Genomic DNA, 15,554 nt, shown 5'->3' with positions numbered 1-15,554 from the left:
CAGTCTGTGTAGACAATACTGTGCTAGGTGGACCTTTGGTTTGACTCGGCATAAGGCAGCTCCGTACACTCCTAATAATACTCTAATATATACGCTATTAGCATCACCATTTGAGGAAGGGACACAGCTCAGTGGTATGTTCACAAGGGCATCAGCTGAGAAAGATGGGGAATGGCTTCCGACGCCTAATGGTAGGACCGGCCCCTTGTGTTGCAACATCTCTCCATTGCAGCACAGGGCTAATAGGACTTTGGAGAATATCAGGGGTCAGGGAAGGGAAGATAAGGCTGCGATAACAGTCTGATAATTTTTAATCTCTCACTGGAGAGCCTTATCTTCCGAACAGGCAGAAACTCCAGGGCAGAGTCTCAAGCGGCAGAACTGGTTGAAATAAGAGTCTGGCAGATTTGAAGGAGAAACTCTGATTGTGGGTGTAATTGCACTTACTGCAAAGCTCTTCCCTGTCATGCAGGTCAGCCCTAACCTACCTCACAGGTTTGTTGTGAGGATAAAGTGGGGAGGAGGGGAACTGTGTGTGCCACTTGGAGCTACTTGGAGCAAAGCTGGCATAGAAATGTAATAAAACAGAGACAGCAATGTGGTGAGCCATCATGGGGAAGGAAAGAGAGATTTTAAAAATTATCCAGTTTATTTTGATTATGAGTTGTTAATAAAAATATGTTCCGCCCATTCCCCAACCTGGTGCCCTCCAGATGTTTTGGACTACGACTCCCATTGCCTCTGCCCACTTTGCCAGGTTGGCTGGGGCTTCTGGGAGTTGTAGTCCAACAACGTTTGGCGTTCACTGCACTGACTAGCCTTGATCTAAAGAAACAGGAAATTTCCTGAAGCAAGTGGAAACATTCCCAAATCAGGTTAACAAAACCCCCCACAAAACTATCTGCTCCCATCAGCCCCAGTGAGAAGAACAAATGGCCAGGGATGATGGGAGTTGTAGTCTAAAGCATCTGGCATTGTGCTTCTTATCTAGGAGGGTGTGGGAAGATCTCAGGGTGGGGTGAGTATTTTTAAAAAAGATTGTACCACTAGGGACTGCTGCCCCTGTTCACTCCGCTCACTAACCCACCTGCTGCTTTGCTAGACTCCCTCCACTCAATTTACACCTCACCCACCCCCTCACCTATTCCCCTCCCCAGCTCAATCCAAGGCCCTTTCCCCTTTTAAATGAGCGGGGAGCCACTTCACAAAGTGCCTCGCTAAACCGCTGTGTGAAACGCCCCTGCTCTACCCCATTCACTCGCTTGCTGGCCTGCCATTCCTCCTGTGGGACTTGGCAGCCGCACAAACTGCATTGTGGCAACAGTCTTACGTTTTTATGTATATAGGCAGATATAAGTAAAAAAAAAAAGTCACAAAACTTCAGTCCATTGGAAAAGTTAAATAAAATAATTAGAGGAGCCAGACTTAAAGGAGGAGTGTGGGATTTTAAAGGTAAAGGGACCCCGACCGTTAGGTCCAGTCGTGACCAACTCTGGGGTTGCCGCGCTCATCTCACTTTACTGGCCGAGGGAGCTGGCGTACACTTCCGGGTCATGTGGCCAGCATGACTAAGCCGCTTCTGGCAAACCAGAGCAGCGCATGGAAACGCCGTTTACCTTCCCCCCAGAGTGGTACCTATTTATCTACTTGCACTTTGAGGTGCTTTCGAACTGTTAGCTAAAAGGAGGTATGGGCTGGAAAAGGTTGAGAAACACTGACCCGGAGCATATCAGACCTGGAGCATATTAGGTTGGTGTCTCCGTTTAAAAAAGAACAGGGAAATCTGTACCGAGTTTGCGTGACCATGGCTAGCTGCACACATTAATAAAAATGCTATCTGGATTGAGCACTCAGTCACCTGGGCCCGGCCTTGGAATTCTGAACAAGATCTGCCTCTTTGTGGACCCGCTGTGTTTAATGCAAAGCCTGTGCCTGGTACGTTCTGGTTTTTGGACTTTACCAAACAGAGAAAGTGCAAGCAAAAGAATCTTGGGTGATAAAAAACACACGACTCTCTCCGTTCATCCCAGTTAGGGAAGATAAGCACACACACACACACACACACCTCTTGTTCCTGCAGTGGCCTGTCTGGTTCTCCATACCAGCTTCCAGGCCGCAGCTGATATATTTACACTTGCGAGCACTTGCAGGCAAGTCTACAAAAACCACCAGAGAACCAGGGAAAAGGGACTGTAGCTCATGCAGAAGATCCCAGGTTCAAGCCCCAGCATCTCTAGGTAGGGCTTGGAGAGAAAGGACTCCTGGATGGTTAAGTCCAGTAAAAGGTGACTATGGGGTTGCGGCGCTCATCTTGCTTTCGGGCCAAGAGAGCCAGCGTTTGTCCACAGGCAGCTTTCCGGGTCATGCAGCCAGCATGACTAAACGGCTTCTGGCGCAACGAAACACTGTGACGGAAACCAGAGCACACGGAAACGCCGTTTACCTTCCTGCCACAGTGGTACCTATTTATCTACTTGCACTGGTGTGCTTTCGAACTGCTAGGTTGGCAGGAGCTGGGACAGAGGAACAAGAGCTCACCCTGTCACAGGGATTAGAACCACTGACCTTCTGATTGGCAAGTCCAAGAGGCTCAGTGGTTTAGGCCAAAGGGCCATCTGGAATCCTAGAGAGTCCCTGCCAGTTGGTGTAGATGTTGTTAGGCTAACCACTGCATCAAGTGTTTCGTGGCACAAAGCAAACAACCCCCAGGCCTTCTTACCTCGGAGCCATTTCAAGAGATAGTAGTCCTCTGTGATAGGCAGCAGAGGAAGGATATCCTGGATGTTCTCACGGAACTGAGGAGAAAAATGGAAAACACAGAGGGTGTGTGTGTAAAGATTTAGGATCCCGTTACAGAGTTTTGCTCTCACACCTTTCTATAATGCAACCAAGACATCCCCAGAAGTTAAGTCCTGTTGAATACTGTGGGACTTATTTCCAAATAAAAGAGCTACCTCCACTATACATTTTATACTTTAAACAGCCATTGGCTTTCCCCGAATCCTAAAAATTATAGTTTGTTAAGGGTGCTGAGAGCTGCAGTTCCCAGAGTGGCTTAACAATCAATCCCTCTTCCCAGCAAATTCTGGGAATTGTAGTTCCACGAGGGGGGTATTTTTATTTCTTTGTTTGTTTATACTCTGCCTTTCCCCCTAACATGACTCAAGGCCCCTAACAGATAGAAACAATAATCACTAAAAAACCAATAATCACTAAAAACATAGAAAACAACAACTATTAAACATTATTAGAATTAAAACTATATACATATATAAAATCAGTTTAAGACACACAAATAATTACAATAATGTTGTAAGTTTGTGGGTGCCAGACACCCTAAGTTCTTGAAACCAGTGGTGTTAAAATTTAATCAATGTTTGAAGATGCTTTAATTAAGCCAAGTGTCAAGTGTGAATTAAGGCAGGCTGACCTTCTGTGTTAGGCGATAGCCTAGGGATGTGCTATTAGGGCAGGGGTAGTCAACCTGGTCCCTACCGCCCAGTAGTGGGCATTTCAGGATTCTAGGTGGGCGGTAGGGGGTTCTACGGCACAAGCTGAATCCTCCTTCCATCGAGCACTGGTGGGCGGTCAGGAAATTTTACCATCAAGAAAGATGCATTAGTGGGCGGTAGGTATAAAAAGGTTGACTATCCCTTTATTAAGACAACACCATGAATCGGCTGATGTCTGATGTCTGTTTGGATCCAGGACTGTGCCTATGGAACTGAGAAGACCTTTTAGTGTAATATTTTTTTCCTCCATTCATAAAAGTGGGGGTCATCTTACACATGGACAGTGCATAGGGTGGACATTCGATTGGTTGCTGCATCAGTGGGTGGTGTTGACTGGCAGTTGGGCGGGTGATTGGCAGCTTCTGCCGGCGGCGGGACATAGGGGAGGCGGATCTTGTGACACGTGCGGGTGAGCGATTTTCGGCAATCCCCTCTAAAAAAAGCTCAAGAACCCTGGGTGATCCCTCACCAAAAAAGCTCAACAACTCTGTGTCACCCCCCCCCCCCATTTTCTTAAATTTGAGTCTTATACACGGGGGCGTCCTATAGACGGAAAAGTACAGTATGTGTAAATAAACCATGGACCCTAGGAAATTGCGCCTGGAACCCCTGGAATCTCTCACCGCTCGGAGATAAAAATGGCGTGCAACACTAACAATGACATCAGCCCATTAATTAAGAGCAGTCTGTAGAACAAGGAGGTCTTCACAGCAAGGAGGGAGCCAGTCTAGCTTCTCCAGAGAGCAAGTTCCAAAGTCTGGGAGCTGCCACCGAGAAAGCCGTGATGGAGCCAGCAAAACTGACATGCCAAATGCTCTTAATTACAATACCTGGTCATGCCTCTCCAAGGCAAACAATGCTTTTCTGCATCAGATGCCTCTTCTGCCAGGTATATCTCTCTGATTCAGCCTTATTGCCACACAATTCAACATTTGCCAGAATCGCACATGATCGCAACCTCTGGGATACATCCTTTTGAGCACAGCCTTATGCTTTGATACTACCATGACACACACACACACACACCTGGTCCCCTTCTAGCTCTAGCATGAATGCCGTTCATTTATATTGGGCAGAATAAAGAGATTGTAAACAAAGAAAATAATTAACCTGCACACTCCAGCAGGAAAGGAACCTGTTGCAACATACACAATCGATCCAGCACTTGGAGAGACGCCAGCCAGCTTCCAGAGGTCTGCACAACTCCGAGGTACAAAAAGAGACCTCGAGAAACACAAAATTATGCTGGAATATCTTCTCTTCTTAATGAAGCTAATTAGATTATTGCAGCTAGAACTGGGTCATAAGTAGCCCAGCGACTGCCAGCTGTATCATTGGGAAAAGCCAGCATGGAAGGGTTGTGCAAAGAGGGAAAAGGGATATGAAGCATAGCTGTCAACCTTCCCCTTTTTTGCGGAAAATTCTCTTATTCCAGCGCTGTTTCCCGCTGCTATCCCGGATTGTTAGATATCCCGTAGTCTGTCCCTGGGACAGGTGAGGCTGCTAATCCCTTATTTCTGAGGCTGCTGATCCCTTATTTTCAAATCTGAAAATTGACAGCTATGACATGAAGTTGGAAGAATTTCGCAGAGCTTTATGCCACCAGCTGAACTTGCCGATCAGAAGGTCAGCTGTTCGAATCCCCGCAACGGGGTGAGCTCCCGTTGCTTGGTCCCAGCTCCTGCCTACCTAGCAGTTTGAAAGCACGTCAAAGTGCAAGTAGATAAATAGGTACCGCTCCAGCGGGAAGGTAAACGGCATTTCCGTGTGCTGCTCTGGTTCGCCAGAAGTGGCTTAGTCATGTTGGCCACATGACCCGGAAGCTGTATGCTGGCTCCCTCGGCCAATAAAGCGAGATGAGCGCCGCAACCCCAGAATCAGCCACAACTGGACCTAATGGTCAGGGGTCCCTTTAGCTTTATGCTACCAGCACATCCCTCCAGCTACAAAAGTCATTCCTCCAGCTACAGGCCTTATCGAAGTTGAGACGAGGCTCAAGATCTACAGGACTTACACGACTTAGAAGCTAATCCACCCAGCAGTGTGGAAAGGTCAGCGACCTGACATACATTCTTTGCAGTCAACAAAACCTGGAGGCAGAATTCACGGTGATGAACTACTGGAAGTATAGAATAACCCAGAGGAAGTTTAAAAACGTATGAAAGAGGCTGATGCAATTTAAGAACCCTGGGGGCAGGGGGGCGTGTACCGCACTTTGGGAAATGCCGTGCTAATGCATCAGCGCCGCTTCCGAAAGCAATGATTTGGAACCCCCAAACCTGGAAATAAAACTTGGAAGTGCTCATAAGAAAAAAGTTAGAAAAGACATGATCCACATGTGGTGGACGCCAGGACGTGTGAAAAGTTTAATACTTTTTTTGGGAAAATATACAATGAATTTAAAAAGATGATGGGGATAACCTTTACTAAAAAAACCAGAGGAATTTCTGTTAAGTATTATAGATAAAGAGATCCCAAAAAATCTAAGAGAGCTATTCTTGTATGCAACCGCAGCGGCCCGTATACTTGTGGCCAAGGGATGGAAAGATCACGAGGCTCCAAAAATAACAGATTGGCAAATCAAATTACAGGAATTGGTGGAGACAGCTCAATTGACTAGTAAACTCAGAGGAAACTCAAAGCAAAAATTTGCGGAAAAATGGGATGGTTATAGAAGATATGTTCAAAAATAGTTTTGACTCTGTGCTAGCATTAGACTGATAAAGGAACTAAAAGGAGGTGGGTAACAATTAAGGATTTATTATGTTTTCAGAATGTATTAGAAAAATTATATAGAAAGGTTTATTGTTTTGTGTAAATTCAAATTTAAGATAAAATATACGCAAAGGGACTTGACAAGAAGTCAGAGTTGAAGAAAAGATTTTGGAAGATAAAAGGGGAAAAATATTTACTTTCCTTATTATCATTTTGTGTGGGGGTGTGTGGGGGTGTCTGCACATATGTGTATTGTTGTATGCAATGTTTGGGAGGAAATAGGACGGTAAATAAGAAATAAACTAAATATCAATGTATGTAATTTTTATTTCTGAATTATATTTAGTGGTAGTAAAAAGAAAAAAAAGAAAAAAAGTTAGAAAAGAAACTGGGTTACAGGTCAAAACAAAAAAAAGTCCTTCCAGTAGCACCTTAAAGACCAACTAAGTTAGTTCTTGGTATGAGCTTTCGTGTGCATGCACACTTCTTCAGATACACTTCTTCAGGTATCTGAAGATGTGCATGCACACGAAAGCTCATACCAAGAACTAACTTAGTTGGTCTTTAAGGTGCTACTGGAAGGAATTATTATTATTTTTTTTACTATGGCAGACCAACACGGCTACCTATCTGTAACTGGGTTACAGGTGTCAGAAATTAAAGAAGCTTGGCAATCACCTTGGCCTGCAGCTTCCCAGCATGTTCTCACGGGCAACGCCTATTTGGTTCTTAAAATGTTCTAGGCCATGGGGTGGAAGGAGAGAGTAGAAGCGCATGGTTCATATTGGGCACAGCATGTTTCCCTGCAGAAGTTTAGTTTGCCAACATTTCTAATCCCCCTAACAGGATCTCAAAGAAATTACAAATGGTATCCACTGCAGATTATCGTAACTCCCAGATATCCTTTTCTCCCTGCCTTTTAAGTTTCTAGTTCCCATCTTTGCAGAGGAAAAAATAAAAGTGCCTGGGCACATTGGTTGTTAGGGATGAATATTTTTTTTCTATGGCGTTCAATCAAAGATTTTATTGTACATGCAGCTGGGAGTGCTCTTAATTAATTTTTCTGGTACAGGGCATTTTTTAATTGGCTTGTGATTTGAATTGCTATATTTTAATGTTTACTTTCAAATGGGATTTACGTATTTGTTTCCAGCTTGGGAAAGTTGTTGAAAAGCAGCTTGGAAATATTATTTTATGTATATTTATATAACAGAATTTGTATACCACTTAATTGGGTGGGCAAGGTGTGGGAGGGGCCCTCTAAGCTGTTTACATAAAATATACACTAAAGCAATAAATAAAGAGTCTGAAGTTAAAAATAGGCAGACTTAAAAAAACAACACCACCAAAATATAAATAAATCTGACAGTTTGGAACATGCATTATTTTTAAAAAGACATATGAAAATGCATGTCAGCTCTACATACCTGGGGAGGCTTGCCTGGACAAAAAAAAAGGATGTTGACAAATACCAAAAATGATGCAGCAATACTTACTTATTTTTTAGTACAGGACATTGGTTATTGCTTTCATTTTATGGATCAGTGGTATCGCTGGTTAGTAAAATTCATGTTAAATTGCTGTTTTAGGGATTGTTTTTAAAAGTCTGGAATGGATTAATCCGTTTTGCATTACTTTCTATGGGAAAGTGTGCCTTGGTTTTGGAACGCTTTGGTTTTGGAACGGACTTCCGGAATGGATTAAGTTTGAGAACCAAGGTACCACTGTAGTTGCTGCCACACTGAAGGATCTTCACAACGACCTTGTGCAGGAGGTCAAGCTAAAAGATGGTGACCTGCCACTCAGTGAAAGCTCTAGGCATGTAACCGGTACTTTTGAAAAAGAAATATTTCTTGAATAAGGAAGATGTATTCTGGTTGCTAGGCAACTGCAGCACAGCTGGCTGGCTGTGAGAATTGGATCCTGCCGTGAATATTTGGGAGAGGTTACACTTAGGTGCAGAGTTGCTCACTGCCCCTACAGTGGGGGCCACTGACCTGAGGCCCTCTGAATATTTTGGACTACAACTCCTATCACCCTCAGCACCATACAGCCACAATGGCTGGGGCTAATGGGAGCTGTAGTTCAAATCATTTGATGGGCCCCTATACAGCCAGTTCAGTAGCCCTTGTGACAAGTGTGACATTATTGCACAACAACTGGAACTGATTTAGTGATATGGCAGCTTAGAGCTACCTATGGACAATTTACAGCAGCTGATTCCAGAAGCTGCTGGAAACCCCAATGGCAACACAAATGCAACGATACAATTTCTCATAAAAAGACAGATTACAGTATTCAAAACGCAGAGGTATGCAGAGGGAGAACTATAACTACTGGGATATATTTCATATAACAGTAGCCTCAACTATTACGGGGGGAGGATTTATATTGGGCTGAAGGCCCCCAGTTTGGGGGCTGGAGCTTGTGGCACATTTGGAAACCCAAGGAAATTGTTGTGGATACCAGAAAATACCCATTTCACAGAAGAAAAACTGATAATGTTAGAACGCCCTCTAAACAGGCAAATCACCTATCCCCATAAAGAAACAGTTCAAAAAAAAAGCAGCCCCCACCACATTGTCACATTTAGGATTCCAGATACATGGAATAATAATAATAATAATAATAATAATAATAATAATAATAATAATAATTTATTTGTACCCTGCCCATCTGGCTGGGATTTCCCAGCCACTCTGGGCGGCTTCCACAAAGACCAAAAATACACTAAGATGTCACACATTAAAAACTTCCCTGAACAGGGCTGCCTTCAGATGTCTTCTGAATGTCAGGTAGTTGTTTATCTCTTTGACATCTGATGGGCGTTCCACAGGCCACCACCAAGAAGGCCCTCTGCCTTGTTCCCTGCAACCTCACTTCCCGCACAGAGGGAACCACCAGAAGGCCCTCGGAGCTGGAATGTGCAAACAGTTTTGGCAAACAAAGTAAAATGCCGTATTGTTATCCCCATACTGCAGATAGGAAAACTAAGGTTGGGAGGATAATGGCTAGCCTGAACAAGGTTTGAATCGGGCACTTCCTGGCTTACATTCTGGCCACTACCAGTCCGAACCTCCCAGGTAGAAAAGGGGCTTGGCAAAGGTGAGTGTAAGTGAAGCAAGGAGTGCCCATTCTAAGTTCTGAATTCACTTTGGTCACAAAATACCAAGCACCATGGAAAGAGCCTGTGCAGTTTCCGCAGCGCCCAAAACTCGTGAATGCAGCACTCTGTATGCCTCCCCTTCCACCAGTCTCCAAGCAACCACATTCCCCTGGCAAAAGTGCCAGCTCCTCCACCCTGTGGGACACCCCACAGAGCGACGCATTGCTTGCAGCCTGGTGAGGAAGGGAACCTGCCCTCGTCTGTTTAAGTGTTGCATGCATAAAAAAAGTGGGGAGTTACATTAATAAATCAAACCTGCTTCCGCAAGACTCTGTTATTTCAGAATGCAGGCTGAGCCAATTATGCAAAAGAAAGCATGAGAATGCTACGCAAGGCTTCCTGAACTTGTACGTGGCCTAAAAAAAAAGCAATTACGGTAATCCGGTTTTAATTACTACTGCAATTGTTCTTCCTCTGCTTTGACACCATCCAATAAGCTTTGTGCCTGGAAGTTTAGAAGACATCTGGAGGCAGCCCTGTTCAGGGAAGGTTTTAATGGTTGATGACTTATTGTGTAAAGAAAAGATTTAAAATACAATATATCATCAACCATTTTCATCTTTTGTTGAGGACACGGGTGGCGCTGTGGTCTAAACCACCGAGCCTAGGGCTTGCTAGCACACGGAAACACTGTTTACCTTCCCACCAGAGTGGTACCTATTTATTTACTTGCACTTTGACGTGCTTTCGAACTGCTAGGTTGGCAGGAGCAGGGACAGAGCAATGGGAGCTCACCCCGTCGCGGGGATTTGTACCGCCGACCTTCTGATCAGCAACTCCTAGGCTCTGTGGTTTAACCCACAGTGCCACCGTAAGCCTATTCTTTACTTAGTAGTAAATTTATTGTTTTCAGTAGGGCTTTTTCCTTAGGGCAGCTTCCTCCAACCTGGCGCCCTCTATATGTTTTGTACCACCACGGGCTGGGGAGTGTAGTAATCCAAAAGATCTGGAGGTCACCTGGGTGGTGAAAGTTACCCTAGACAAGGGAAAGTTTTCAGCCTTAAAATTCTGTTGCCCTCAAGCTTCTCATGAGCTGGCTGTATCTATTTGCCTGTGTTCATTGAACATACATGATTATTCTTTTATACAGTATTTTTGAGATGCTTTCCCACCTAGTAGCTGAGCAATCTAGGTATGAAAGACCACCTAGTGTAAAAAGAAATTCTAAGCCCCAAACCCCTATTTATTAAAAAAAAATAAAATGTTGCAGGATGGGTCAATCGAGTGCCATTGGCTCAGTCCTGTGCAATCCTCTGCCATCAGGCCTATGCAGGACTTCTCCCTATGTTGGCCTGTTGATATTTTCTTTTAATTTATTTATTGCTTTTAACTTCTTTGTCACTTTTTATGACGTTATTGCTTGGTTTCATGTTTTTATATTGTTGTAAACCGCTGTGATATACTTTTTACGATGCCGCGGTAGATAAATATTTTTTTATAACTAAATACAATCAATAAAAAGACCCACACATACATAAAAAAACCACATACATACAGCATACAGTTAAAGCAAATGATGTCCCCCATAGAATCCTGGGAACTGTAGTTTAAGGGCGCTAGGAATGGTAGCTCTGCAAGGAGTCAACTACAGCTCCCAGCATTCTACAGGGGAACCAGTGTGCAGTGTGGATGCGACTTTAAACACAGCCTGCTTGAGCAGTGTTTAAAAGCCATCCTCTTCAGAAAATAAGAAGAGCCTGCTGGATCAGCCCAATGGCCCATCTGGTTTAGCATCCCTGGACTGAGTCAGACCATTGGTCCATCTGAATCAGCGCTGTCTACTCTGTCTGGCAATGGCTCTGCCAAGGACTGGACCTCGGACTTTCTGAATGCAAAGCACTTGCTCTACCAGTAAACTGCAGACCTTTGCTGTAGGAAATGTTTCTGCAGGTCCAATGAACGCCAGGTGCCAATGAAAGCTATTTCCTTCATGTTCTTCCAAGTGAATTTCTCAAGAGGGCATCTGGCATCACCATGGCATCACATGCTTTTTATGGGAAACAGGTGCCAGACTAGAGGTCATCATTCAGCCTGCTCTCCTTATGCACTTGCACTTTTATTTTTACAACTTTTTACAACTGATCAAAGGTGCAGCATCAGTGGAAAGGACCAGACTTCAAGACCAGAATTATTTGGGCAAGGGCCATAGCTCAGTGGCAGAGCATCTGCTTTGCATGCAGAAGGTCCCAGGTTCAATGCTCAGCATCTCCAGTTAGGTCATCTGCCTGATACCCTAGAGAGTCACTGCCAGTCAGTGTAGCAATACTGAGCTAGATGAATCAACAATCTGACTCAACAGAACACAGCTTCCTGGGTTCCTGTGAATTAAGGGAAGGATCACAACAAAGAGGCAGAAGCTCCCAAAGTTCAATCCCTGGCATAACCTTGGAGAGCTGCTGCCAGTCAGTGCAGACAATACTGAGCTGGGTGGATGAATGGTCTGGCTTGGCATCTTCCTATGTTCCTAGGAAGGGGATTTGCTGGGGTGGGGAGGAAAGAATAAATACAAAACAGTAGATACGGTTTACGAAATTTGCAACCAGAAGATATGGCAACAGGCACTAGGTTTAAAACAACTTTAAAACAATTGAAGGATGCAGATTTGCAGGGCCAAGAGGTCAATTAGCCAGGAGCACAACAGCAGAGCCAAAACTCTGTGTTCACACAGGCAGAATCACCTTAATTCACTCCAACAGCAAATTCAGGTGGTGAGTGCCAGCTGGAGATGTTGAGAAAAAACTAGGCCATTGAGAAACAAAAGAGGGAACAACCTGAATCACTGGCAGTTCCTGAGATTTTGCAAAAGTGGAGAAGCAATTAAGCGACACTCAAGTGAGGAGGACCTGGCGAGCTGTTGCGCAAAGCTTTAAGCCTGCTGGAGGAGAACTGGCTGGTTTGCACCCTGAGTAGGAGCAGTTCTAAGAAAAGGTAAGAATAGATTGCAACATTTCATTGCACTGTCCATTTTGTCCTTCTAAGAGCAAACTCAGGCGGCTGAGTGCCAATCACATCAGAAGCAAAAAAACAGGACCGTTCCAAAATAAGGTGGAAACTTCTACAGTACATACGAAGGGGACTCTTCTCTCATCCAAACCAGGACACAAATGTATACAAATCTGCAAATTAACATGGAGGATACCCTGTGTTTTTAGAATCCCTAAAAAGGTCCAGCAAAGGTCCTCTAAGCTTAAACAAGCAGTAAAATGCGGAGTGAGGTAAGGGGGTTCTAAAGCAGGCTACTTTTTTCAGGCTGCCCCCCCCCCCCGATTCTATAAACTCATCCACAGTGTCCCCTAGCTCACCCACTAAGAAAAACAGTATTACAATAATCAAAATCCAATGAAAATTATTTAGTTTAATTAATTCAAGAAACTTGATGAACTTGGGCCAGGGAATCCAGCAAGTCTGATAAAAATTCATGCCTCTTGTGCTCCCTGCCAGCTTCTTGCACCAGGTGACCCCACCGCCCCCCCCCCCAGGTGGCAGCAGTGGTGGACCTACATTTTGGGGTGCCCTGAACTGTTACGGAGAGGCCCCTTCGCCACCAGCAGTGAGCTCTGAGTGACTACCATTATCTTCTCTGGCAGGGTTGTTCTATGACAGATCACCACAATTTATTTATTTTTTTAATTAACTACTACATGTCAGATTTTCATTAAGATCGCTATGCTGGATTATCTCACATGTCGGAGACACTGGTGTGATTAAAAAAAACCCCTATGCCTTATAGTTTTTGAGTTATGGTGGCGGGGGGAGGTGTGAAAACTAGGGAAATGTTATTTACATGGAGAATGCACTTTTCAAAGCAAGTTTTATAAAAAAACACCATGTGGCTGAAAGTCACTTCTGGGATTGGCGGAAATGACTGGCAGAATCCGAGACCAGGGAGGAGAGACAGTGGAAGAAGATTGGAAGAAATTTAAGGACTATCTTAAGAAACATTGCAAAATTAATGAATGTTAGAATGACGTTGGTTTAGAAATTATGTGGTTTCCAGCTGTAATGGTTAAGTAAAAAGAAAAGAAAGGCTAAAAATTAAATGAAAAATAAGGGAGAGGATTTGCTGAATTAATAAATTAGAAATTGGAATACAGAGAGGGGAGGTATGAGGAAGTCGGGGAAGTAAGTTATAAGAAAATAAGGGATTGAAATTATACTTGTTTTTACTTTTGTCTGTTTGTATTATTGTTTTGTTTTGTTTTTATATAATTTTTGAAACTTTAATAAAAATCTTTTAAAAAAAGAAAGAAAGAAAGAAAGTCACTTCTGGGGCCCCTCCAGGGCCCTGAAGATTTCATAGTAGAAATGAAATGGGGGCCATTTCACCCGCTTTGAAAACTACTGGTGTAGAGGAACTAGATGCTGGGCAAAATGAGCTAGCCTGCAGTTGAACATAGCAGGCAAGGGGACCCAAAACTGTTCCTCCTTTTAACGGTTGATGGAGGCCTGAAGAGCACCATTTGTGGCAAGGCTTGCTTGCACCTCTAAGTCTCAGATGCTGGGGGTTTGAACCACTAGTGGGAAGTGAGGGGGACAGGAGATGCTGTGATTTCTTCCCCTGCTGACAAACTTCCCCAGAAATTCACTGCCTGGCACCTACTGGGACGCAAAACATGGGATTAGTTAGAGGGACCTTTGGCCCGGCCGGGACAACCTTATGTAAGTTACCCACTTGGACATTGGTTAAGAAACGGCCTGCCCTTTACTTAACCCCCGGGGAAAGTCTCTCTCTCACCTGCACAAGCCTTACTGAAGAGCTTTGAGGTATGTGCCAGAGAGAGATCTCGCTTGCTATCATGACCCACCGTTTACCTCTTAGGTAAATGTGGGTCAGAGGAGCCAAGAGAGAGAAAAGGGAAGGAGATAAAGAACAACCACACGACAACCTTGCAAGGTAGACCCGTCAGGATGATTGCAGAGGGTTCCCCCCCCAAAAAAAGCACTCCAACCCTGCATGTGCATAGCCCCCCCCCCCCCATGGGCATTGCCAGGATTTATGTTAGGGGAGCAGGTAGCCAGGACGAATGTGGGGCACTGGTCATCCTCTGTCTGGCTCTATCTAGCAGATTCGGACAGAAACGTTTCAACAACAGTTGTTGAAAATAACTTTCTTTTGACCCCAAGTGCTCAGAAAAACCTGTCAAAATCTTCCTACAGTTTCTACTTTCAGGAAAGTAATTTATTTATTTATTACTTGATTTAAGGGGAGGCAGCTACCCTCCCTACCCCCCTGGCCACGCCCATGAAACCCCTCCCTTAGAAATCAAAGGAGGGCGGCGGCGGCGGCGACTTCTGAGTAAACATGTCCACAGAGTCAGGCTGCGGCTTAAGGGAAGTGGGCAGTTTTATCCCTGGAGATCGCAGGGCGTCTTTTGCAGCACCAAGGACGGGGGCGGGATGCTTGAAACCGGATAAGTCAATCACGGCGAGGGGGGGGGGGAGAATCGGTCCCCATAGCTACTGCTTACGTGTGCTTAAGAAGTGGGGCTACGCTGGGCTCAGAATTGGGGGATCTGAGCCAGCCCCCTAAGAACTGAGCGAAGTAAACGCAACGCAGAGAAAGAATGGATGGCTGGATGAGGTTCATGCTCCTAGCCCTCTTGATCATCTCTTCTTACCTTGGCCAGCGCCTCCTCCTGCTTGGCGCTGAGGTCGCCAACGTACCCGCTCATGGTGGCCCGCGCTCTTGCAGCTGATCCAACCGGCGAATGCCGAGCCGGTGCTCCGGTCCGAAGGCTTTCATGGCCAGCCGGGCTCTGCCAGGCTCCCAAGCCCCGCCCCGGCCGGCCCTTAAAGGGGACGTGCCTCTTGGCGAGGGGCGCGGGTCTCTTTCTGCGCACTCGGCCAGTGCCGGATTTACTTATTGTATAAGCTAAACATCACCTTGCCAACAAAGGTCCGCATAGTTAAAGCTATGGTTTTCCCAGTAGTGATGTATGGAAGTGAGAGCTGGACCATAAAGAAGGCGGATCGCCAAAGAATTGATGCTTTTGAATTATGGTACTGGAGGAGACTCTTGAGAGTCCCATGGACTGCAAGAAGATCAAACGTATCCATTCTAAAGGAAATCAGCCCTGAGTGCCAGTGGCTTAGCGTGGGGGGTGCAGGGGGGGCCGGCCGCACCGGGTGCAACACCTGGGGGTTAGGGTTAGGGGGCGCAA

The 15,554-nt window shown here is 45.1% G+C and overlaps 1 protein-coding gene across 2 annotated transcripts in view; it reads right to left on the bottom strand.

Annotated features, from left to right (window-relative positions):
• The window catches only part of SEC14L2 (SEC14 like lipid binding 2), a 34,515-nt gene extending 19,343 nt beyond the window's left edge, over window positions 1-15,172 (bottom strand). The window contains exons 1-2 of one of the 2 annotated variants that reach the window (XM_083717467.1): window positions 15,012-15,172; window positions 2,720-2,795 (exon numbers count right to left, since the gene is read on the bottom strand). In XM_083717467.1, coding sequence (XP_083573593.1) covers window positions 2,720-2,795; window positions 15,012-15,065 — 130 coding nt within the window. In that variant the 5' untranslated portion in view covers window positions 15,066-15,172. The remainder of the gene's footprint in view (window positions 1-2,719; window positions 2,796-15,011) is intronic. The other variant, XM_083717468.1, reaches the window with a different exon arrangement.
• Between the last annotated feature and the right edge of the window lie 382 nt (window positions 15,173-15,554).

Source organism: Podarcis gaigeae (genome assembly GCF_964106915.1).
Source record: "Podarcis gaigeae genome assembly, chromosome: 16".
NCBI classification, from domain to species: domain Eukaryota; kingdom Metazoa; phylum Chordata; class Lepidosauria; order Squamata; family Lacertidae; genus Podarcis; species Podarcis gaigeae.
The sequence above is the reverse complement of the archived record's forward strand: the minus strand, read 5'-3'. Positions and strand labels throughout refer to the sequence as shown.